Source organism: Micromys minutus (assembly GCF_963924665.1).
Source record: "Micromys minutus genome assembly, chromosome: 3".
Lineage (NCBI taxonomy): Eukaryota > Metazoa > Chordata > Mammalia > Rodentia > Muridae > Micromys > Micromys minutus.
In genome coordinates, this window is record NC_137972.1 from 18,522,802 (window position 1) to 18,547,418 (window position 24,617).

Below are 24,617 nucleotides of genomic sequence, written 5' to 3' on the forward strand. Positions count from 1 at the left end.
TGTAGCCATCCCTACAGCTCACAGATAATAGGAACTAATAACTGGGAATGGATCTGCAGACCCCGGTACTGGGGACTCCTTCCTGATTTTTTTTTTTTTAACTTCCACCTGTCAGAGTCACTAAGACCAAATCCATCATTTTCCCTCCTCCAGGGTAGAAAGGTGTCTTTCTTAGCCTTCTTCCACCACCTTCAACATAGAACATAGGGCATCTTTGATCCAGCATCCCCTAAGATGAGAAGCCAAGTGTAAATCAGCCTGAGTTTGCACATTTAAAACTAAAGGGTTTTTCCCTTTTAGAGAGTCTCTGTATTTCAGACTAGCCTCAGACTGCATGTGATTGAGGATAATCCTGAACTTCTGATACTCCTGCCTCTGCTTACCCCTCTGCTTTGCCTCCCTAGTGCCAGGACCATAGGTATGAGTGCTTCACCTGATTTATGTATTGCTAAAGATAGAATCTAGGACTTCACACATGCTGATATAGAGTTACGTAAGTCAAGAGTGATACTGATCTCTTGATCCTTCTGCCTACACCTCCCATGTGCTGGAATTACAGATGACAGTACTACTACATGTAGTCTTCATATCTCAGAAGAAAGGCAGAACCTGGTTCAACAGGGAAAGTATCCCAAGCAGACACTAGAAGGCCACTTGAAACAGTCAGCTTTGTGCAAAGGGTGAGGGGCTACATCATATGGCATATTCAGAATCCCTTAACTTCTATAGGAACTCCAATAGTAACGAAAGAGCTCTAGCCTTTCACACCAAACATCTTAGTTTCAATCTCACGTCTACCACTTTCTACCAAGTTACTCAATCTTGATGGACATATTTACCTCATCTGAAGAAACAATAAAACTTCCATAATTTTGTTGATTAGATGATATATGTAAGGCGCACTTTGCAATAGGTATTTTTCAAACTGCTGCCCGTAAAGTACACAGCATTTTTTTTCATTATAATCCAGTATATATATGTAAGTATAAACAACCAAAACAAGGCTTTCAGAAAGTAATACTATTTACTACTTAGATCTTTTTCTGTTTTCATATTTTTAAAATCTTTCTGCTACATGTGTATCTGTGCATCACCTAGGTGCCCGGGAACTCAGAAAAAGGTTTCTGGAGTCGGATCTCCTAGAACTGAAATTGCAGATGGGTGGGTGCTAGCACCATGTTGGGGCTAGGAATCTACCCAGGGTCTTCTGCGAGAGCAGCAGTACTCTTAATTCCTGAACTCTCTCTTTCAGGCCTCTTAAATTGTTTTGGGTTTTTGTTTTGTTTTTTTTAATGTGGGTTGTAATCCACTACCTTGTGTTGACAACTCTATTAGGTGATTTCATAAAAAACTGTTGAAAAACAAAGTTATTAATTACGACAGCTATTACTATGACTCGAGCAAAAGATTGAATCCCCTTCAGAGAAGAGGATCAAGCCCCAAGTGTCAGGTCGGCTCCTGGCACGGAAAGCCCGCCTCCTCCCCTAAGGTTAGATGAAGAAAGCCGGAACTTAAGGCACAAGTGGTGACGTAGACTTCCGGTTCGGTGGCGTGACACGCGCGCACGGCTGTAGGGAGAGCTCGGGGGTCGATTTGGTGCGGTGGCCCGACACCTCAGTCCTCCAGAGTGCCATGAGGTCGGTTAGCTATGTGCAGCGCGTGGCGCTGGACTTCAGCGGGAGTCTCTTCCCGCACGCCATCTGCCTCGGAGACGTCGATAACGACGCGGTGAGTGCATGCGCAGTGCAAACGACTGCATTTGGGCGGGGCGAGATGTGGGAAAGTGGCGTGTGGTGCGCTTGCGCACTGGAGTCAACATGGCGTGCGGAAGAGAACATTTTGATTGACAGTATCGATCCCTGACCATCGCTGCCAGCGGCTTAGTTGGGCCGGAGCCTCTAGTAAAGTTATTATTTTGTTTTAGCTTTAAATTTTATGTGTAGTGTGTTTTGCTTGCATGTATGTCTATGTACCGTGTGCGAACAGTGCCCAGGGAGGCCAGAAGAGGAACGGTGGATCCCCTAGAAGTAGAGTTGCAGACACTTGGAGCTGCCACGTGGATGCTGGGAATTGATCCCTATTCCTCTGGAAGAGCAGTTAGTGTCCTGACCTCTGAGTCCTCTCTCCAGCCGTATTTTATTTTTATTATTATTAATTTTTTAAGAGGATAGGTGATTGGTTCTCTTGCTCAGTTCAGTGACTTGTCAGGGTAGAAGGCTGTGTTATTTCCTTTCGTAGTCGCAATGCCTTTACAAACATCTTTACCTTTCAAAGCCGAAATTTTTTTTGACCTATAAATTGCACTTAATACTATCACTATGGCTTTGCCCCTGTCCCATCCCCCATGCTACCATGCTTGCCCACACTCTTGGCTGCTATTGCCCTTGGCTCCCGCACTGCAGTCAACCGGTAGATATCTCTGCTGCCTCCAACCTACCGCAGATAGCCCACCATCAGTGTTGACCAACCATGTCCGGCTTCTACTGAGACTACTCAGAATAGACTCAGGTGTCTGGTGACTGTATTGCTACCTCTTGTTGAAATACAAAAGCAATTTCCACCTACTATTTTTCTTTCCTAGGCAGTCGTTCCCTTTCTTATCATTTAAATAAGTAAGTGCAGATTAAGCACACATTAAGACTCTAGAACTGTTAGTGTTTACAGTGTAAGCAACCCTCCCTTATGCCTACCATAGGAAGCACTCAAAAGGGGACAGGGGGACTGTACCTAGTTCAGATTTCATTTCTTGACACCATTACCTAAACAGCACAGTAGAGCAGCTATAGCCCTGCAGAACCTAACCAAGGGGCTACTTTGAGGAAAGCATTGTTGGGTTACTCTGTTGTCCTAACATTATAGTGTATGCTTACACAAACCTGAATGTATTTATTCCTGATATATGCTTCCCACCATTGACCAAAGTGTGTGCAGGATGGGTCTGTATTCAGATAGTCCTCGAGATGGTTAAGTATACGGTAGCAGCCTGGAGATATAGCTCCCAGACACTTGCCCGATCAGGAACAAAAAACCCTGGATTGAATTCTCAGTACCACAGAAATAAGTAAAAGAATAAGAATTAAGCTGAATGTGATGGTGCACGCCTTTAGGCCCAGCATTTGGAAGGCAAGGGCAAGCAAATCTCTGAGTTCGAGTCTAGCCTCCTCTACAGAGCAAGTTCCAGGACAGCCAGAGCTACACAGAAACCATGTCTTGAAAAACCAAAAATGAAGGTTGGAGAGTTGGCTCAGTGGCTAAGAGCACTGTCTGCTCTTCCAGAGATTCTAAGTTCAATTCCCAGCAACCACATGGTGGCTCACAGCCATATGTCATTGAATCTGATGCCCTCTTCTGGTGTATCTGAAGATATCCACAGTGTACTCGCATACATTAAATAAATCTTTTTAAAAAAAAAGGAAAGAAAAACCAACAATAAAAGGAATCAAAATGTACATGGGATTATGTGCAAAATGCTACTGTATGGTTTGATGTAAGAGACTTGATTAGAGTATTCACAGACTTCCTATGATCAATGCCACACAGATATAGAGGTTCAACCTTATTTTTCTTGCTTAAGTTTGGAACTCTGAAGTTACAAATGGTTGTGAGCTGTCATGTGGATGTTGGGACCCAAACCTGAGTACGCTGCAAGACTAGTACATGTTCTAAACCACTAAGCCCCCCTTTAAACCACTTCATCCCCCACACTCAATAACTTGTAAATTACACTTGCTTTATTTGTATGTTCGAGTGACAGGACACACACATACACACACACACACACACACACACACACACACACACACGGCACAGGGCAGATGTAGAGGTCCAAGGACAGCTTGCAGGAATTGGTTCTCTCATCCATCACATGGATTCTGTCCAGGGATTAAACTCAGATTTTTAATTTTATAATTGTTATTAAAGGCAAGTGTGAAAAGCAAACTATTGTCTGGTGAGGTATCGATCCAGTGCGGTTTAAAAAATAAAGCAAATGTGATTGTTTCAAAGCCACCTGAAGAGCTTTGTGTTTTTTGAGGAGGGGGGGTGGGGTGGTGGTAGTGGAAGAAGTTGAGAAAATTAACTAGTTAACAGTTAAGTAACAACTAGTTAAGAGCACTGACTGCTCTCCCAGCAACCACATGGTGGCTCACAACCATCTGTAATGAGATCTGATGCCCTCTTCTGGTGTGTCTGAAGACAGCCACAGTGTACTCATATATAATAAACAAATGATCAGCTGTACCACATAGTCCATGAGACTGTAGTTACAGAGTGTAGCCCAGCGGAAGGACACTCGTCTAGTCTAGAATGTGTGAGGCCTTGCATTCTTTCCATTCTTTCTCCACAGCACTTCCAAGAGGGGGTATTGGGGAGATTGTTGCTAAGTGAGGTGGTACACGTCTGTAATCCCAGCACTCAGGAGGCAGAGGCAGGAGTGTTACTGCAAGTTCAGTCTGATCTGCACTGCAGATTTCAGACCACCCACGGCTATGGAGTGAAACACTGTCTCAAACTTAGCAATAAAACATGATTAGTAGTCCCTAGACAATTGGGGCTTTGGGAATGGGGACAAAGGCTGATTTCAACTTGATAAGCCCTTAGTTTTAAGTTCTTTGAAGCTGATTTACTTACTTCCTGCTGAGGCAGAGGGAGAAGCCCGGGAAGAAAATTGCGCTCAGACCCACAGAGCCCTGGCTGGATGCACTACAGCAAGCCCTCCGGAGGCTGAAACAGATCACTGCACCTTTCTCCTTCTGCACTCCTTAAACATGGTGGACCCTCTGAGGGTCTTCACCGATGTGTTATGGGGGGAGGTCGGAGCCAAGCTCTGTCAGAGCAATAGGTCTTATGAGAAGCATTCAAGTGCTAGAAGTCGGACAGCTGCCTTGGAAATGCCTGCTTCCACATGTTGCGTCCGACTACTGCCTCGCTGAGTCACATCTGCTTGCTCAGTGTATTTCCCATGCTGTTTTATGATTTCCTTCCTGTGTCTGTGGCTCCACAAAACCAAGAATTCTCCCTCTGCAAGACTGCTGCCTGGGAGCTGGAGGGCTGGCTGAGCACTTTCTTTTATTTCTAGTTTTTCTTTCTTTGATAAAATCTCACAGTGTACTCACCCCTGGCTGAGCTGGAATTTACAGCCCTCCCCTCCTCCCTTAGCCTCTGGGTGCTGAATTATAGGCATGCACACCTCCGTAGTCTCCTTTCAACATTTTATACATGAAAAAAACAAGCAGGGACAGCAGATAAAGGGGCTTACCACCAAGCCTGGGGAACTGAGTATGGTCTCTAGGACCCACAGGATAGAAAAAGAGAGCTGATTCTTGCAAATTGTCACACGCACACACACACACACACACACCACGTGACATATGTGTGTGGTTTTCGTGTTTTTAGACATATAAAATAAGTGAGCAAATGTCTGTAATTTATAAAATATTTGTTTTAGAAGCACTGAAAAGAAAAGCTTTGCAGCAGGCAAGCTATCAAACAGCAGGAGCTGCCTGCGGTGGAGAATGGGAGAGCATAGAGGAAAAGGCCATGTGTGCTGCTTTATTGGTAACCAGGTCAGACACATGCCCCCAAGCAACTATGTGGTGGTGAGGGAAGTCTTAGAGAAACCAAGGAATCCTGAAATGCCTGTTCCAAGCCCAAAGTATTGAAGAAAGCGTGCTTAGAGAAGACAGAAACTGAAGAAAAAGTTGCACTTTTCTGAATAAACCAGGAAAGAAGGAAGATTTACAACTCTACATGGACATGGCCTATAAGTTTCTGTCTTAAATTTTTTAGAAAAAAATGTAATCAAGGTTGGAGAGATCGATTGGTGGTTTAGAGTTTTGGCTGTTCTTCTAGAGGAACCCAATTTGATTCCTAGCACCCAAGGCCTCACAGCGGTCTCTAACTCCAGTTCCAGGGGCTCAGACAGCCTCTTCTGACCTCTAAGGACGCCAGGCATGCACATGCTACACAGACATACATGCAGGCAGAACACTCACACACACAAAGTAAAAATCAATCTTCTTTTTGAAAGTATGAGAGAGGGGTTGGGGGAGTCCAACATGGCAGCATACATCTTTAATCCCAGCACTTGGGAGGCAGAGGCAGGTGGAACTGAGTTCGAGGCCAGCCTGGTCTACAGAGCAAGTTCCAGGACATCCAGGGATACACAGAAAGGGATGGGGGAGGGGGGAGATTGAGAGAGAAAGAAAGAAAAGGTGCCCAGCACGGGAAATGGGACAGAAAGAGCTGTGTTAAAATTCAACAGTCGCTCTAAACCGTACACTGTGTGGCCTCTCTCCATGGCGTCTGCAGAAGTCCTCTCGTGTGGCTGTAATTGAGACCTCAGCTGTGGGTCTTTGTATAAACACAATGTACGCTTCTGTGACCTGACACTACCTTCTTGCTTATTTTTCTTTTTGTATAATCTAATAGTCTAGCACAAAACTCCATAACTGTTGTAAATAAACCTTTAAAAGTCAAATCATCATGCCAATCCTGGTTTCTCTCAGATTTCTTCTGTTTTGGGCAGGTCTCAAATAGCCGGGTCTAACAGACCCATGTCACGCCATCGGTCTCCCTTATTATTGCTAATCTCTTAAGAATTTAACTTTGACACCTTTTGAATGGAAAGGAAGATGGAGAACACATGTAGGTAGGGGAGGACCCTAGTTCAGGTGGCGGATCCTTTGGGATCCGCTACTGGAGGATTTATAACTTAGGGATTATTATAAGACAATTTGTCTTATCTAGGAGGGCAGTTTATATCATTATCAATTGGCTCTGAGTTTATTGTGTGGGTGTTTTGTGGGGTGAGAGTTTACTGATATAAATCTGACTGATTAAAAAAAAAAGAAGAAGAATTTAACTTTGGGCTGGAGAGATGGCTCAGCGGTTAAGAGCACTGACTGCTCTTCCAGAGTTCCTGAGTTTAATTCCCAGTAACTGCATGGTGGCTCACAACCATCTGTAATGGGATCTGATGCCCTCTTCTAGTATGTCTGAAGACAGTGACAGTGTGCTCACATAAAATAAATAAATCTTTAAAAAAAAATCCAACTTTACTTTCCTCTCTTTATGGGAAACATTGTCTTCTTTTCCAGAGAAGACCAGGAAACTGTAGAAACAGGGTTTAGAGCCACCCAGTTATCATGAGAGCTCCCCAGACAGATAGCTGTTTGAATTAGTGGGGGGTCAGGGGAGAAGTTCCCTAAAGGGGTCCTCCCACGCCCAGAGAGAGGCTGCTGATACCAACCTCAAGCAGGGCCTTCCTCTGTGTTCCTGTACACATGAAAACCATTAAAATGGAAGGGCTTTGTAAGAAGAGATGGGGCCCGGGAACTGGGCTTTGTACTTTTGACCTCTGATAAAATGTGACATCTGAGGTGATATTTTTCAAAAATTCACTATTGGGCTGCTTTCAAAACTTAGCCCATTAGCAATAAACAATTGAGAATAGTGAAGGTCAGGCATAGGGGCAGAGCTGTGCAGACAGCTGGTGCCCACAGGCGACCACCAGTCTCAAAAGGTGTCTTTTTTTCCCCCTCCCTGAAAGTTGTTCTTCCTGTGTAACCTTAGTCTGGCCTTGAACTTGCTGTTCTCTCTCTGACCTCAGTCTTCTGGAGTGCCGTACCTCTCAAAGCCCTGATTTAAAGGCTGGCTTAAATTTGCTATGCAACTGGAACATGTCCTTGAACTTCTGACTTCTGACACCTTGCCTTCACCTCCAGTGCTGAGGTGACTGATGTGTACCTCAGTGCCTATTTTTCCTTGTTGGTGCTTGGTTTTGGTTTTAGTTTTTGTTTTTGTTGTTGTTGTTGTTTGGTTTTTGGTTTGTTTGGGTTTTTTGTTTTGTTTTTGTATTTTAGACAATATGTAGCCCTGACTGTCCTGAAACAGTCAGTAGACCAGACTGGCCTTGAACTCACAGTGATCCTCCTGCTTTGTCCTCGGGAGTGGGAGGATTAAAGGGTATATACCTCCATACCCAGCAACCACGTCAGGCTGAGATCCCTTCCTAACCGCACTCTCTCCGTTTGCAGTTAAATGAGCTAGTAGTGGGAGACACCAGCGGAAAACTCTACGTGTATAAGAGTGACGACAGCCGGCCGTGGCTCACCTGTGCGTGCCAGGGAATGGTCAGTATTCATCCCTGTGGGTCTGGGGAGGAGATAGGATGCCTTTGTGCTGGATGCCAAGGAGTCCTACAGTAAATCCCCGGACAACTCATGGGATCGCTGCTTCAGAGTTTGTCTCAGTCGGGGGCTGGAGCTGGGCGTTAACTCCAGGAATTGTTCTCACTTGCTCTGCTCCCCTTTTAACTCTCCCACAAGACTCATTTGCGGGAATTTGCTTCCTGTTGCTGTGATAAAGACCACGAGCAAAAACAACTCAGAAAGAAAGGGGTATAGTACAGCTCACAGTTTAGACTGTGTTTTGAAGTCGGAAGACAGGGCAGGATCTCAAGGTGGGAACCTGGAAGCACCAATTCATGCAGAGAACATGGAGGTCCTTCCTGGCCTGCTTCCTCCTACGATCCAGAACCGCCTGGCCAGGGCTACGCCCCCCCAGATCAGTTGCTAATCTGATGGAGGCATATTCTCAGTTGAGCTTTCTCTTCCCTTTGATAGGAAGAAAAGATAACTCTATTGTCCTGTTGTAGAATGAGCTTGCAACTGAATGATGACTGCCTGAGACTGTCTGATAGAATGCAATGCAGCCATGCACTGGGTAACAGCTAGGACATGCTCTGAGAAATGCATTGTTGGCTTCTTTGGTCATCAGGTGACCACAGCGTTTATATAAACTAAGACAGCTACTGTGTTACCTTACTTAGTTTTATGAGGTGGGGTCTTGCTTGGTAGCTCAGGCTAGCTTCAAACTCTCAGTCCTCCTGCCTCATCCTCTTCATTGACACCCAGCCATATGATGGGAACGTATAGGTCACCATGTGATGTGCTGTTAACTAAAATGTCCTTATAGAATATGTGACTATATATTTAAAAATGAGAGTAATAATTGGAATAGTCTAGAAATAGGATAATCAGGCTATTTTCCTGTTTATGGTATTTGGGGGGAGGGTTATAAGACAGGGTCTTGCCAAATAACTTTGGTTAGCCTGGCATTCACAGCAGTCCTCCTGCCTCAGCCTCCTGAGTGCTAGAGGAGTATAGGTGTGCACCATACATTGGGGAAAAAGCTTTTTTAATTTTTTATGACTAAATCTGAGTTTATACCTCCTCGAGTCTCTGTATTGCTGTGTAAACAAAACAAACTGTACAGCTCAATGTGTCTATGTGTTAATAAAGACTGTTTATACAGGTTGCATGACACAAGCGTTCATGAATGCTTTGGAAGTTTAGAGAGGAATGCTCTCTCGGCACCTCCCTCAGACTCCCTTTCTCTCTTGCAGTTGACTTGTGTTGGGGTCGGAGATGTCTGTAATAAAGGGAAGGTAAGGACTCAGGCAAGGTAGGGCTTCAAGGCCATGACCCCCAGGGAAAGTCAGCCCTGGCCCTTGATATCTGCTCTGATAAGCTCTCTCCAACCCGTGTGTCTCCTGTGCCTCTCTCTCTCCCAGAACCTGGTGGTAGCAGTCAGTGCAGAAGGCTGGCTTCACCTGTTTGACCTGACATCCACCAAGGCTCTGGATGCTTCTGGGCACCATGAGACACTTGGAGAGGAGCAGCGACCTGTCTTCAAGCAGCACATCCCTGCCAACACAAAGGTCATGCTGATCAGCGACATCGGTGGGCATGAGCAGCCAAGGATTAGGGGCCAGTCGGTCCTCAGGCAGACCCCAGGGGACTGTGCCGAGGGGAGCTGTGCGTGCGCTGTGTGTTTACTTTGGATTTTGTTTTATCTTCACTTGCTGTGTGTTTGATGCGTATTCCGAGCTCCAGTTATAAGCTAGGAACTGTTCTCCGTTCTAGAATTACAAAAATGAATAAAGCAAACAAAAAAAAAAAAAAAAAATCATACCATCTAAGATCATACTAAGAAGAGACAACAAAGTTTATAAGGAAATGAAATAACAAGGCTGGGAATTTGGCTCAGGATTAGAACACTGCCAAAAATCAATACTATATATTAGAGGGCTGTAAGTGCTGTGGACAGAGTAAATCACAGGGCTAAAAGTATCAAGCTAGAGACAGCAACTTTAACAATTTATTTGTATTTAATAAGTGAAGGTCAAATCCTCTGTAGCTGGAGTTTCAGGAACTGGTGAGCCATTTGATAGGGTCCTGAGGAAGAAGAGCAGTACTCTTAGAATCTGAGCCAGGCCTGAGAAATCTTAAATGGAGTTGTCACAGACAAATGCTGGAAGGTAGCATTTGGTAGAGAGCCGGAAGTGACAGGAGAGTGAGACACGGAGCTGCTGATGCTCCTCGGCTGTGTAGGGAGGGGGTGTGTGCTGATGCTCGGCGGCTATGTAGGGAGGGGGTGCGCGCAGTGGGTCAGGGGCTGTGTAGGGAGGAGTGTGTGCTGATGCTCGGCAGCTGTGTAGGGAGGGGGTGCACGCAATGGGTCAGGGGCTGTGGCAAGGATGCCGGAAGCTGAGGGCTGAGATGACAGGGCCTGCAGAGCTTTTCAATGAGAAGCTGCATGAGCGGGAGGCCAGGCAGGGGCGGGCAGCAAACCATCGTGTGTAGGCAGTGGCTCAGAAGCCTGGACACGAAGCTCCGCTCAGTCGAAAGCGCCAGGGGTGTCTGCTGTGGAAAGGTAGCCGTAGGCCGAGGCTGACCAGATGAGGTTTGGCTCCAAATGCATCGCGTTCCCGTGCCTGCAGATGGGGACGGCTGTTACGAGCTGGTGGTGGGATACACAGACCGTGTGGTCCGGGCCTTCCGCTGGGAAGAGCTGGCCGAGGGGCCTGAACACCTGACGGGGCAGTTGGTGTCGCTCAAGAAGTGGATGCTGGAGGGTCAGGTGAGAACAGCAAACAGAAAGGGATTATGGAAACTGGGGCCATCAGGAAAAAAAGGAAAAGGTTCTTGCTGAGAGAGATCCGGGCCCTTTGTAGATGAGGGGAGTTGTAGTAACGGGCACAGAGTGCAGGGAATGGTGGGCTGAGAGTTCAGGTGTGAAGGTGTGTGCTGTGAACAGGTCGGAGCCCACGGCGCCCAGCAGAAAGCCGACTGACTGTGGAGGGCAGTCCTCAGGAGCCCTGCCTGTGTCTCTCCTGTCCTGGTGGCACAGTCTCCTTCCTTCCTGCTCTGGCCCCCATTAAGACTCTGTTCTCTGGTGCAGGTAGACAGTCTCTCTGTGACCCCAGGGCCTCTGGGTGTGCCTGAGCTGGTTGTGTCGCAGCCAGGGTGTGCTTATGCGGTTCTCCTGTGCACCTGGAACAAGGACACTGGCTCCCCTCCCGCCTCTGAGGAGGCCACAGGAGACAGTAGGTAAGGGGCTGGGTGGAGGGTGTATCAGCATAAGGACGTGGTGGCGCGGTGGTGAGGCAGGTCTGCATCATCTAAGTCCCAACCCAAGCACTTTGCCCCATTAGAAAAGGCTCTTTGGGGACTCGGGAGTCCTGGGCTTTTAACCTTAGAGCATTTGCACACCTTGAACAGTCTTTGCAGAGATTGCACCTTTCAGACTCAGTCTCAGGACTCCTGCCTGGCAGCCCCATCACTGCCCTTCCATTTGCTACATAGGTCTGAAAGAATCAGGAGTGCTTCTGAAACTGAGGAAGCTCCTGCATAGATAGATGGTGGATATAAAAACCTAGAGGACTTGGCTCCCTTGGCTTTCCATTGGTCCAGTCTCTCTTACCCACAGGGAGACCCCAGCTGCCCGAGATGTGGTACTGCGCCAGACGTCTGGCCGGATCCACAACAAGAACGTTTCCACTCACCTAATTGGCAACATCAAACAAGGTAAGGAGGGAAGGACCTGAAGGGACAAGGCAGTTCTGGAAGAAAGGAGACCCAGGTCCCTGCCCTCATTCCTGCCTCCATTCCCCATATAGGTCATAACCCTGAAAGTGCTAACACAGGCCTCTTTGCCCTGTGCACCCTAGATGGTGAGTAGTCCCGGGCTGGGTGAGGTGGGGATCTGCCTGAGGGGTCTGTGCACGCGCGCGTGCGCGCGCGCACACACACACACACACACACACACTTCCCTCTCTTCCTCTAGGGACACTGAAGCTGATGCGAGAAGCAGATAAGTTACTGTGGTCTGTGCAGGTGGATCACCAGCTTTTTGCCCTGGAGAAGCTGGATGTCACAGTGAGTGGACTTTTTCCTTTTCTGAGATTCATTTGTTTAATCGTGTTCATGTATATGGATGTTTTACCTGCATGTATGTTTGTGTGCCGCATGTGTGCCTAGTAACCATGGAGGCCAGAAGCCCCTAGAAGTGGAGTTAGAAACGGTTGTTAGCCACTTTGTGGGTGCTTGGGATCAACCCCAGGTGCTCTGGAAGGAACACCAGTGTTAATCGTGAGCCATCATTTCAGCCCAGCCCATGATGGTTCTCACGTCACAGTCCGCACCGAGCCTTTTCTCAGACCTGACATGAGTGTCTATTACACTCAAGTGTGCCCTTATAGCTCACAGTTTAATACTTCTCTATGAGACTACTAAAAAGTCATTTCCGGACCTTTCAGCCAAAATCGCAGCCCTAACAAAAACAGGTACTAGGTCTAGAAGTTGGTTATTAGTCATGAAATAGCTGTGTCTGTGGTGTTTTTCCTTGTCCATGAATCTATTTGATATCACAGTAGCCTCTTACTCGCCAGATGGGTCTACACTGATTACATTACCCTGGTGCAAGCTGTACGGCTTTGACCAGAACAGACTGTACTTGGGTTTTGCCTCTGCTCCCCTACTTGTGATCTTGACAAGTGACTTTATCCCTCTTAGCAGAAATTTCCCAGATAAAACTGAGAATAATGTCAGCATCATAGTGTTGCTTTAAATACTGAGCAAGTGCTGATCTCTGCCTCTGCCCCTCTGCCTCTGCCCCTCTGCCTCTGCCCCTGCCCCTCTGCCCCTCTGCCCCTGCCTCTGCCTCTGCCCCTGCCCCTGCCTCTGCCTCTGCCCCTCTACCCCTCTGCCTCTGCCTCTGCCTCTGCCTCCGCCTCCGCCTCTGCCCCTCTGCCTCTGCCTCTGCCCCTGCCTCTGCTTCTGCCCCTCTGCCTCTGCCTCTGCCTCTGCCCCTCTGCCTCTGCCCCTCTGCCTCTGCCTCCGCCTCTGCCTCTGCCTCTGCCCCTCTGCCCCTCTGCCCCTCTGCCTCTCTGCCTCTGCCTCTGCCCCTCTGCCTCTGCCTCTCTGCCTCTGCCTCTGCCTCTGCCTCTCTGCCTCTGCCTCTGCCTCTGCCCCTCTGCCTCTGCCCCTCTGCCTCTGCCTCTGCCTCTGCCTCTGCCCCTGCCCCTGCCTCTGCCCCTGCCCCTCTGCCTCTGCCCCTGCCCCGCCCCTGCCTCTGCCCCTGCCTCTGCCTCTGCCCCTCTGCCTCTGCCCCTGCCCCTGCCTCTCTGCCTCTGCCTCTGCCTCTGCCTCTGCCTCTCTGCCCCTGCCTCTGCCTCTCTGCCTCTGCCTCTGCCTCTGCCTCTGCCTCTCTGCCTCTGCCTCTGCCTCTGCCTCTGTAGCACTAAAATTACAGGTGTGTGACAGTACATCTGACTAGTCTCTTATTAAAATGACTCCTGACCCTTCTGGCATCCTGTCTTTGACCTTTTTTAGGGCAATGGGCTTGAGGAGGTGGTAGCGTGTGCCTGGGATGGACAGACATATATCATCGATCACAACCGCACTGTGGTGCGCTTCCAAGTGGATGAAAATATCCGTGCCTTCTGCGCAGGTGGGACAGTAGCCTCTAAGCTCAGCTACTCCAGCTTTGTCAATGTGCTGGAAAGTGATTGACTCATTTCTTTCAGTGTAGCCCTTGTTAGACATCATCCTTAGCTTTCAGTAGTGGGTGATGGATGGGTACCATGCTGCCAGCTTGACAGTTTGTTTTTTAATTTAGGAGGAAATTTGTATTTATTCTCTTCTATGTCTGGGTGTTTGCCTGGATGCATGTCTATGTGCCATGTCTGTTCTGCACCACAGAGGCCAGAAGAGGGCATCATATCCCCGGGACTAGAGTTATAGACCATGGCTAGCTACCTTGTGGATGTTAGGAATTGGATCCTCAGTCTTCTGAAAGAGATGTACTGAGCCATCTCTCCAGCCGTAACATGGTGGTTTGGAATGAGAAGTAAAGCACAGTGAGGCCTCCATCTTTAAATGTGTAAAGAATGGAGTGACTGGGAAGACATTTCCACCTGAGCATGCCAGGCTGAAGAAATGCTTCCAGGGTATTCCCCCAAAGTCCTCAACTGTGGACCTTGAAAAGCAGCAATGGCTATTTGAGTGACAGGAATGTATCTGGTCACTAAAAGGATAATGGGCCAAGGGTGTCACTTGGTGGTAGAGCTGACGTGTACAAAGCTGTGGGCTTGGACTCCAAGACCTCACCATAACTAGGAGTTGGAAAACACCCGTTTGCTTGAAAGGTTGATGTGTGCCTTGGAAGAAAGGGACAGGCCAGGAGAAGCCTCCCTCTCTGATCACTGTGTTTCCCACCCCTCACACTCACACAGCTCTCAGTTATCGCGGAGCACCGCTGAGGTGAGAAGACTGATGTCTTGTCTCTGCCCTCCTCCCGGCACCAGCACTAAGCCTCCGTCCTTCCCTCTTGCCCTTATCTCCCAGGCCAGTATGCCTGCAAAGAGGGCCGCAACAGTCCCTGCTTGGTATATGTCACCTTCAATCAGAAGATCTACGTGTACTGGGAGGTTCAGCTGGAGCGCATGGAGTCCACTAATCTTCTGAAGCTGCTGGAGGCTGAGCCTGAGTACCATAGCCTACTGCAGGAGCTGGGTGTGGGTGAGTCAACAGAGCCGGTGGGCCTGCACCCCAAGGCCTCACAGCCTCTTACCAGTCTCTTCTTGGCCTTCAGATCCTGAAGATCTCCCTGCAGTCTGTTCCCTGCTTCACCAGACTCTCTACCATCCGGATCAGCCACTACAGTGTACCCAGTCAAGCCTCCAGGACCTCACCTAGCTAGGCTTGACCACTTAGCTGGTGAAGGATCCTTCTGAGCCCCCAACCCTATCCCAAAGTGGTCCATGATCTTAGCAGGACGGGGAATGTGTGTTGCAGAGGAGCAGGACGGGGTTCTTGGCAGGGATGGATGGTGGCACCCTTGAGAGCCTTTGATGAAGAGATCATGCCTCATGGTCCCCTTCTCATGCCCCCTGCTCTCATTGCAGGAAACAGACTTGTTTGTGACACAAGGCAGCAAACCTTTGCCATGATCCAACACCTGAAAGGCTGTAGGCCTGAGGGGCATGGAGGTGACCCCCGACACCCCTCTGCTGAATGCCGACTTCACAGCATAGCTCTAGGCAGCTGACACAGGCAGTTATCACAGGAATGGCAGTGTTTGTTCAGGGCATTTTAGGATATTTTCCTGTCTCATCTTCCTGTGTTTTCATTTACTAAAGCAACTAGGTCAGGTCTCTCTCTCTCTCTCTCTCTCTCTCTCTCTCTCTCTCTCTCTCTCTCTCTCTGGTTTTGTTTTATTTATTTATTGATTTTTGTCTGTATGTCTGTGTGTGTGCAGCGGAGGAGCCCGGGGCCTTCCACACAGTAGCCAAGCTCTCTGTTGTTCAAACATCCCAGCACTGCCATACTCGGAAGCATTGTGCTGCTTGAGAGCCTCACACTGCTCCCATCTGCCTGTAGGAAACTACATAGTTTGTCCTTGTCTTACGTGATATGCACCAATCATTATCCAAAGCCAGCCAAGGCTCCGTAGCAAGTTTGAGCGTGGGTCACATTTGGAGATCTTATCTCAAATAAACAAGACAGAACAAAAAAACAGTGACAATCTGGTGCAGCTTTATATGCTCTGGACTGTAACTGAGGCAGGCAGCTGGATCTCTGAGTTCAAGGTAGCTGGGTCTGTAGTTTCAGATCAACCATAGTAAGTTCCTGCCTTTAAAAAGTGTGTGTGTGCGTGTGTGTGTTTTGCCTGTATTAATGACTGTAACCGTGCCAGAAGCCCTGCAACTGGAATTACAGACAGACAGGTGTGAACTACCATGTGGGTGCTGGGAATTGAACCGTTTTGCATGGGTGTTGAGGCTCAGATTCAGGTTTTCATGCTTGCGTGGCAAATGTTCCCCCCACTAAGCCATCTCCCCAGCCCTCGGGGCTTTTGAACTAAATGAATAGAGTAAAAGAAAATGGAGAATGTCAGAGTCCAGTGTTTCCCTCACAGTGGAGGTACTTACTTGTTACAACTGTGCGTTTATTTGTATAGAACACACGGTGTAAAGGGTACATCACAGGCCTGGGTTCGCTATGCGCCTGAGGGCAGAGGTACTGTGAGCTCCTGGAGGTAAGGAGGAAGAGACCAAAGCAGAACAGCCACCTTAGAGAAACAGTGTTTATTCAAATACAGAAGCAGGCTAAGGGCCTGCCCTGGGCCAGTCTGCCATTAATGGAGCAGTAGGAGGCAGACTGGGAGGGAGCTTGTCTCCAAGCAGTGCAATGAGGGAGGGAGGCAGGACTGAGACCAGGAACCCTGCACCCAGCACCCAGGGCGCTCTTGAAAGTGAAGAAAGTGACACTTTGTGTTCAGTTCCTGTGTTCGAGTTAGGTATATCATTGTCTCTCTTCCCTAACCATGCCTTGAGAGTCATCCCAGCCATCAAGACACTCAGACAACTGCCACCCAGAAAGGGTGCTGAGTACAGGCCCTCAGCTCAGGGACTGCCTTCCTAACCACCAGTCCTACTTGTCACCCCCAGCCAGCTGTAAGCAGATGGGTGCATGTGTCAGGGGCATGTGTCAGGAGGGCCAGCTTGGGGTGGGCTTCAGGCCAGTAGAGGCAGCAGGTAATTGTTGACCCCCACAGCCAGGGTGAAGTCTAGAGCCCATTTTCTGGAGGTCCTTTTCTGTAAGCGACTTGGTTGTGCACTTGGGAAGGATAGGAGAGAATGGGGAAGCCAGGAGCTCAGAGTCACAGATGCTCTCAGTGGGAAGGGGTGGAGAAGCAGGGAGGGAGGTGGCTGACTGTGGGATCAGGGTGATGAGAAGAGAGATTAATGCAGTGGTCTCCTGCTCAGGTAATACCCACTCCACACCACTCTTCCCTAAGGCACGGTGTCGCCCTAGGGACTGGCTGAGACAGTGGTCACTGGGCAGGCTCTTGGTACAGAGGCAGGAAGGGCAGCTCCGAGAAGGGGGCTTTCAGCCGAAGCACTCCACGGTCCAGGTCAATGCAGCACTGCCGTGGGGACCGCGGACGGGTGGTCACCTCCCTGCCAGCTCACACTGGTCCCTTCCTTCTGCCTCCCGCTTCTCCCTTGCCCCTGCCCTTCAGAGGGGAACCCATTTCATTTTCCTTTTTGGGATAATGAAGTTTTTAACACCTCTCGGTCTTGCCAGCTTGACCGGGGCTTCCACCCTGAGCCTTCTACCTGTCCTAGCATTTTGCCTTACCTTGAGGGAAAGCAGGGTCTGCAGTCCCAGGCAGAATTCAGGGCTGTCCACATCTGCAGGAACCATTGGAAAACAAGATTGGCTCCATGACCTCTTCCACCCTCCTCTGAGCACTCACCCCTCTCCGGCCCAGTCCACCCCCGAGGCTGAGATGAGCGGAATGGTGGTAATCAGTGCACCTTGGGAGCATGTGCTGATAGCAGCGGAAACCACTCAGAAGAGATGTAGAAGAAGTGGAAGGACTTACCCACCACCTGGGCCGAGCATGCCACAGTCTCCTGCCCCAGCTCTAGCTCCAGCTGTTCTACCTGACTTGGTGGCTCAGGTGCCAGGTCCCCACCTGGGGCTTTGGGGACCCTCTTTTCTAATCTGTGGTTAGAAAGCAAGGGTTATAGCCACCAGTCTCCAATTCTGCTCCTCTCCCCCATAGCCCCAAGCTAAAAAGCCAGCAGCCCTCCCCTCCCCCAAAATGTCCAGGTATAGTGGTGCAGGCCTTTAATCCCAGCACTTGGGAAGCAGAGCCAGATCTCTTGTGAGCTGGAAGCCAGCCTGGTCTACAAAATGAGTACAGGGCCATTACACAGAGAAACTCCGTCTCAAAAACAAAAATGCTAATACTGATCTAGGCTGTCTTTCCAGTCCTTCCTTGACCCAGGTAAGGCTCCGCTGTTTCCTGCAGATGTGCCCGACCAACCTCCCCCAATTAAAACACAATAGCTGTACTGAGCCTAGGCTGTCTCATATACCTTTGGTAGCCAAGGCTGACCTTGGATTCCTAGTTCTTTACCCACAGATGCTAGGTTTACAGACATGAGCCACCGGCAGCCATCTTCAATAATACTTTGAAGATACTCATCAACCCAGAAAGAAACCACACCCAAGACCCAGTGTGGCCTGTAGTGTCAACACAAACCAGGCTAAGTAAAAGGTTGAGTTTGAGGCCAATACAGGCTACTCAGGGAAACCCTATACAGGGAAGGGGAGGAAATGACACCCACTATGCACTTAGGCTGTACTCTTACCCCAGGCGCCTGAGGCATCCTGCAGATATCTGATTGTGCTGGGTCCCTGTGTCCACGGCCACACAGAGCATCTGGTCCTGGCACTAAGAAAGTAGGATTTTGGTGAGTTCTTAAGTCCCCCAGGAGGGAACTGGGCAGGAAATCTCAACTTGCTGGCCTCTTTAATGTTTCCCTTTTAGAGATAAAGGGATGAATGGGTTTTCGGAAGTGAAACTGACTCTCCCAAAAACCAGTCAAGGAGGTCGTACTCCACATTTCCATGTGCTGAATCCGTCAAATTGAGAACGATCTGGGCCAGAACGGCAATCTGTGTGTTAGAGGAGCCTGAAGGCTTAGTCAGAGAGCTGCAGTCTGGAGAGGGCGAGGAAGACAAACCTCTTCTGGGGACACTTAGATTTGGGTGGCCAAGAATGGAAACAGGAAGACAAGTTCACTGCCTTGGGATACTGACAGACAACAAGGTGGACACCCAGATACACACACAAAATGAGTTTTCTTGTTCCAATCACTTATTGAGCATCTACTATGCAAGATGTATGCCTAGTAGATTCTTTAATGAGTACCATTCCTTGGCATTGTTAAAGAGATGAAGTGTGACCTCACTCCATGGTAGGGCACTGAGGTCCATAAGGGGACCATGAATAGCATGCCTGGGAGAACAGGGAGCTATTCCCTGCTGGACAGAGAAAAGTTCAAGGAAGATGCAGCACCAGGGTAGGGCCTTCAATAAGAATGGACAAAGGACGATTGGAGATTAGGAGGTAAGATCTCCAGGCAGAGAGGCAGTGGACATTTACTGGGATTGTCCCATCAGCAAGTGGGTGCCTCCAGTGGCTCTAGAGATGAGGAACCTTGGGGCCACAGAGATGGCTCAGTAGTTAAAAGCATCTGCCACTCTTCAGGAGTACCTCAGTTCAATCCCTGAACTGGGCAGCTCATAATTCCAGCTCCAGAGGATACAACAGCCTCTTCTGGCCACCGTGTTTGCACAGGCGCAAGGCACATGCATGTGCACACACACATGACATCACAAACATGCATAACCTAAGATTTTTTTTTCTTCACCTTGGAACATGAGCCTTTTGTACACATGTACCTTTCCAATGTGTACAGTACAGAAAAGGAAATGTACGCGGTACTACAACAGTGTGGACAGCTGATGGCACACAGAGGAGACAGAAAGGTAAATGCTGGTCCAGAAAAGGAGAGAAAGACCTCTCCGTCCCGACAGCCAAGGCAGAAGGGAAAGCTTGCGAACTGAGCAGGCTCAGCAGGAACATGAGGTCAATGTCAGAACCTGGGAGACTTCTTACCTTGCAGTTGACAAGAAGAGCTGGAACCTGTGTCACACTGGTCTTGCTGCTGTCATGGCCACGGATCAAGGCCTGCAGCAGGGGAGACTCCCCCTGAAGCCACCTCTGGTGTCCCTCCACCTGGCGTCTTTGGATCACACTGTGTGGCTGCTGGCTCCATTGCAAAATAGTGAAAGCAGTCTAAGCCCAGGATACAGGCCACTTATCTCCCCATCTTAAACCTTGCAAACCACGGGATGCTTGCCCCAGCTCTACCCAGGACAGGAGCACTAAGTAGCTAAGAGATGGCTCAGCAGTTAAGAGCACTAGCTGCTCTTCTAAAGGACCTGGGTTCAATTCCTAGCACCTACACAGAGGCTCATAACTAGCTCCAGTGTGATAGAATTCCTGCATGGTAGAACAGGCCTGTCATCCCAGCACTTGCCAGGTGGAGGAAGGAAAATCAGGAGTTCAAAGTCATCCTCAGCTATGTGGCAAATTTGAGGCCAGTAGGGCCTAAGTGTCTAAAATATAAAAATACTTTAAAATATGATTGCAAAAGATATGAGCCAGTCGGTGATGGCACATGACAAGCAGATCTCTGAGAGTCCAAGGTGCCAGGGCTACACAGAGAAACCCTGTCCCCCCCCCCCCCCAGTCACACAGTGTTCAGGCGAGGATAATGAATGATTATCCTTGACCTCTCTCAACTGTAGCCATCCTCATCCATCCCGGATTCTGCCAGCACTGCTTCCTTCATTTGTAGGAACATTGCTATATCCAGACTCCCACAATTCTCTTGGGCCACTGGAACCTTCCCCCTCTCACAGAAGCCTGCCTCCAAGACTTGCCTTTCTACACTGACTTATCTAAAGCCCTGCGACTCACAGTATGGTTCTCAAGCCAACATATACAGAATTTATATATGATTGTAATTAAGATCTTAAGGGATGGGTGTGTGTGTGTGTGTGTGTGTGTTTTCTCCCATATGCATTTCTAGGGCTGGTGATCCAGAAGAAGGCTTTAGATACCCTAGAATTACAGTTACAGATGATTGTGAGCTAATGCAGAGTCTCAGGTCTGCATCAAGAACTTTGTTTCTGTCGTATTGTTTTCTGGTGCTAGGGGTTTAAACCCAGGAGCTTGCACATATCTGGCAAATGCTCTACTGAGTAGCTGTTCTCCCAGCCTTGAATATGCTTGGTTTGGTTTATTTGTTTGTTTCTTTTATTGTGGTGGTTTGATTTGATTTTGGTTTGGTTTTTCAAGACAGGGTTTCTCTGTGTAGCCCTGGCTGTCCAGGACCTCAATTTGTAGCCAGGCTGGCTGCAGAATCAGATCTTCCTGCTTCTGCCTCCTGAGTGCTAGGATTAAAGGCATGTGTCACCATCACCTGACATTTTGTTTGTTTTATGATAGGGTCTTACTATGTAACTCTGGCTGACCTGGTGCTTTCTCTGTAGACCAAGCTGGCCTTGAACGCACAGAGATCCACCTGCCTCTTCCTCCCGAGGATTAGAATGTGTATAGCCATCAAGCCCAGCCTAGCCCCTAATCTTGTTCCAATAAGATTCCTAAGTTTGAAAAATGCTTAAGTAAATGTAAAACCAACTGTACAAGCTAGATACGGTGTTGTGTACTTATTCATTTCCAGTTTTCAGAAGGCTGAAGCAGAACAGCCATGAGTTCAAAGCCACCCTAGGCTACCTTAAAAAAAAAAAAGTAACTGGTGTGGTACATATAGGACTAAGGAGAAAGAGACTGGTAGAGATCTGTGAGTTCAGGGCCACATAGCAAATTCCAGGACAGCCAGAGCTACATAGTAAGAACCCATCTTGAACAAAATTTTAAGTGCTATTCTCCTGTATAAAATACATCACACACACACAGTATAGGGACAGCCTACTTTTATTTTTTATTGTTATTGTTTGTTTGCTTTTTTTTGTTTTTGTTTCTTTTTAAAATGTGTGCCCTGATGTTTTGCCTACATGTAGACAGATGTGAAGGTGTCAGATCTTGGAGTTACAGACAGTCGTGAGCATCCATGTGGGTGCTGAGCATTGAGACCAAGTCCTCTTAACCACTGAGCTGTCTCTCCAGCCCCTCTTGCTTTGTTGTTGTTTGTTTGTTTGTTTGTTTGTTTGTTTTTGAGACAGGTTTTTCTCTATGTAACCTTGACTGTAGGAATTCAGTATGTGGACCAGTCTTCAACCTCACAAGAGATCTGCTTTCTTTTTCCTCTCGAGTGCTAGGATTAAAGGTGTGAGCAGCTAGGCCCGGTTGTGTTCTGAACTGGTACCTAGACGACCTGACTGTTGTCTTTCTGAATTGTCCACCACACATTGCTCCCACACTCTCATGATACCACTCCTTTTGCCCGGCCAGACCTCTTCCCCTCAGCCTCTACCCTTGCTCACCACTCCTGGAAACCCCTCCTCCCAGTCCTCACCGGGCCTGTCTGAACACAAAGCTCCCTACACTTTACTGAGTAGAAGGCTAAAAGGGCCTTGCTTCTACCTCTGACTCCACCTGCAGGACTGGCCTCTGGGTTATTCTGTCCTCCGTCATTCTCCCCGCTTGGAGCTCATTTGGTCTTGATTCTCACAGATGTTATTTTTGGATTTCACCCCCACTGCAAGCCTGGAAGGGCCTTCAAATCAGATTTGTCTTGCTCATCTTTCTGTCCCAGGGCCTAGCTCAGCATAAAGAGCCTCTGTAGCTTGGGAATTGGGGGTGGTTTAGTCATAGAAAACTTGCCTAGCATGCACATGGACCTAGGTAGGTCTCATCCCCAGGACAAAAAATAAAAAAGGAAAAAGACACAAAATGAAATGGTCGGTTTTAGTCTTGTATGGTAACACACTCCTATAATCACAGCATTCAGGAGGGAGAGGCAAGAGAATCACCACAAAGGTGAGGCCAGCCTGGGCTACATGGTGAGTCCTAACTCAGAGATAAAGTACAACTAATTCTGTAGTTTATACGCTTAAGAGCCAGCCTGGACTACATCGTGAGACTCTGAAGATTGAATGGCTGTAGGCTCCACGTACTCCTCCACCTGACCCTGGGAGCCTGGGATTGTTTTTCCACCCTTGGCCTCAGGAGACCCTGGCAGCAAGCTGCTGTTCTGGGAAAGCACAGCCAACTCGGGACCCAAGCAGTTCCCATGCCCTTCTCTCCACAGTGACTCCAGGATCCTCACTGTTGGGAGGTGTGTGCCAGGGCTATCCCAGACAAGGGAAGAGGGGCTCCCAGAGTGTTGCTCCTCCATTCCCAAAGTCTTAGCTGCTGCAGATCATGCAGGTGGTAAGGCAAAGGAGAAAGGAGAGAAACCCTGGCATCAAAAGGCTGAGCTTGCTACTCTGAAGTGGTGGTATCCGCAGTGCAACTTCTGGGCAAGGCATGTAGAAGACTGTATGGAGACGGCCTGGGACACCAACAAACCTGCTCTCCCACCCTCCCTATTCCTCAGCTGGCTCCTGTGTTCTCTGGGCTGCTGAGATGGGACTAGGCGATTCCTGGTGAGAAAACCCAGATCTTGAGTAGGACAGAAAGGTAGAGACAGGTCGATCAAAGCAACAGAGGACGCATTTACCCCCATGGAGAAGTGGCTCCCACAGAATAGACTTCTGTATTCTCTGGACCCTCCAGAATGCACAGCAACTCATAAGCTAAAAGGAACCATAACTAGACGTGATCCTGATCGTTTTCCTAGTGTTTCTATTAGCCCGGCATTGTTACAAGCCCAGCTAACCTCTTTACCAGACGATGCTCACAGCTTTATCCCTAACAGATGGGGATAACAAGGCACAGAGACATAACTTTCCGAGTTATAGCCAGAATTTGGTTCCAAGCAAGGTGGCTCCAAAGCCCCATGCTCTTAACTACTGACTCCCTGAGAGCAAAGACTGAACGCTGACCCTAACCCCCTCACCTCTTCTTTGTCACCCTGGGCCTGTTCCCTCTGGGGACCAGAATTGCTGCAGTGATTTGGGAGGAAAGGACATAAGGACACAGACACTGATGGTCTGGATCAGAGCCATATGAACCCCTAATTGCCCGGAAGACCCTCAATAAGTGAATGATGAGGGAAAAGGTGGGGGGGGTCAGGTCTGAGGAATGAGGCAAATTCACAGGCAGTTTTGAAGGAATTCTAGAAGTTGAGTCATAACCTAGGCTGACCGATCCTCTGGCCTTACTGTCCTTACGTGCCCATCCCATGGGAATCCCGGGTCCTCTAGGCTTCAGCTGAACAACCTAACTCTCCACTGCCCCCAGGATAGCCTTGGGTTCTAAGTTATGTGCTGTTTAATGAGCCCAGGGACCCTCACTGTCACCAGGCCAAGAAACATTCCCAATGAAGGATCTGGGGTGGATTTGGGGGCTGCAAGTTGGCAGAAACATCTCTCCCGTCTCAACAGGAGAAAGAAATTTGAAGATTGAGGCTCTGCCCTTTAGACCACCTACCTCCCTGCACCCCAAACACAGGATATAGAGAAGAGAGAAAGGGTCAGGGGTCTTACCAGGTCTTTAGAGGTGCCAAGCCTCTTGAGGCTGTCCAGGGGCAGGAGGTCAGCTGAGTCCTTGTGCAAGAACTGGGTGGCCTGTTTGAGTCGGCGCTGCTGGCTCAGGTGGGCTCGGTCCCGGAGTGAGGCTTCCTGGTCTTCCCTGGAGTCTCCCTCATCTCTCCTGGCCTCTTGCCCAGCGCTCATGGTCCTCTGGAAAGCAGACAGGGGTGTGTGGGAGTCTCTCTCCACCTCCTTTCTGCTCCCAGCTCCCCCTGTAGCTTCTGCCTTTCTCTGTCTCCGGACTGC

At 48.7% G+C, this 24,617-nt stretch overlaps 2 protein-coding genes across 4 annotated transcripts; one reads left to right on the plus strand and one right to left on the minus strand.

The window, feature by feature from the left end:
• The first annotated feature begins 1,596 nt into the window (after positions 1-1,596).
• On the plus strand, positions 1,597-16,041 carry ITFG2 (integrin alpha FG-GAP repeat containing 2). 2 transcript variants are annotated; one of them, XM_080914703.1, is made up of 12 exons: positions 1,597-1,728; positions 8,037-8,132; positions 9,407-9,448; positions 9,575-9,743; positions 10,784-10,923; positions 11,245-11,393; positions 11,773-11,870; positions 11,963-12,016; positions 12,130-12,221; positions 13,677-13,794; positions 14,691-14,864; positions 14,938-16,041. In XM_080914703.1, the coding sequence occupies exons 1-12, from the start codon at positions 1,633-1,635 to the stop codon at positions 15,039-15,041; spliced, it is 1,332 nt and encodes a 443-aa protein (XP_080770829.1). In that variant the 5' UTR covers positions 1,597-1,632; the 3' UTR covers positions 15,042-16,041. The 2 variants fall into 2 exon arrangements, with proteins under 2 accessions (XP_080770829.1, XP_080770830.1); XM_080914704.1 differs by lacking the exon at positions 1,597-1,728 and adding an exon at positions 1,823-1,901.
• Positions 16,042-17,035: 994 nt separating this feature from the next.
• On the minus strand, positions 17,036-24,585 carry NRIP2 (nuclear receptor interacting protein 2). Of its 2 annotated transcripts, XM_080913989.1 has the most exons (6): positions 24,327-24,585; positions 19,825-19,974; positions 18,512-18,594; positions 17,737-17,858; positions 17,490-17,542; positions 17,036-17,274 (listed from the first exon to the last, which is right to left on the minus strand). In XM_080913989.1, the coding sequence occupies exons 1-6, from the start codon at positions 24,513-24,515 to the stop codon at positions 17,182-17,184; spliced, it is 690 nt and encodes a 229-aa protein (XP_080770115.1). In that variant the 5' UTR covers positions 24,516-24,585; the 3' UTR covers positions 17,036-17,181. The 2 variants fall into 2 exon arrangements, with proteins under 2 accessions (XP_080770115.1, XP_080770114.1); XM_080913988.1 differs by having other exon boundaries at positions 17,172-17,542.
• Between the last annotated feature and the right edge of the window lie 32 nt (positions 24,586-24,617).

What these genes read in the sequence shown, in the direction of transcription:
- ITFG2 (XM_080914703.1), top strand. Translation starts at nt 1,633, where the DNA reads ATGAGGTCGGTTAGCTATGTGCAGCGCGTGGCGCTGGACTTCAGCGGG. An exon ending in GAGACGTCGATAACGACGCG is followed by an intron (nt 1,729 to 8,036) that starts GTGAGTGCATGC and finishes CTCCGTTTGCAG; the next exon opens with TTAAATGAGCTAGTAGTGGG. An exon ending in GAGGCCACAGGAGACAGTAG is followed by an intron (nt 11,394 to 11,772) that starts GTAAGGGGCTGG and finishes TCTTACCCACAG; the next exon opens with GGAGACCCCAGCTGCCCGAG.
- NRIP2 (XM_080913988.1), bottom strand. Translation starts at nt 24,515, where the DNA reads ATGAGCGCTGGGCAAGAGGCCAGGAGAGATGAGGGAGACTCCAGGGAA. An exon ending in TTGGCACCTCTAAAGACCTG is followed by an intron (nt 19,975 to 24,326) that starts GTAAGACCCCTG and finishes CAATGGAGCCAG; the next exon opens with CAGCCACACAGTGTGATCCA. An exon ending in ATGCTCGGCCCAGGTGGTGG is followed by an intron (nt 17,543 to 17,736) that starts GTAAGTCCTTCC and finishes TGGTTCCTGCAG; the next exon opens with ATGTGGACAGCCCTGAATTC.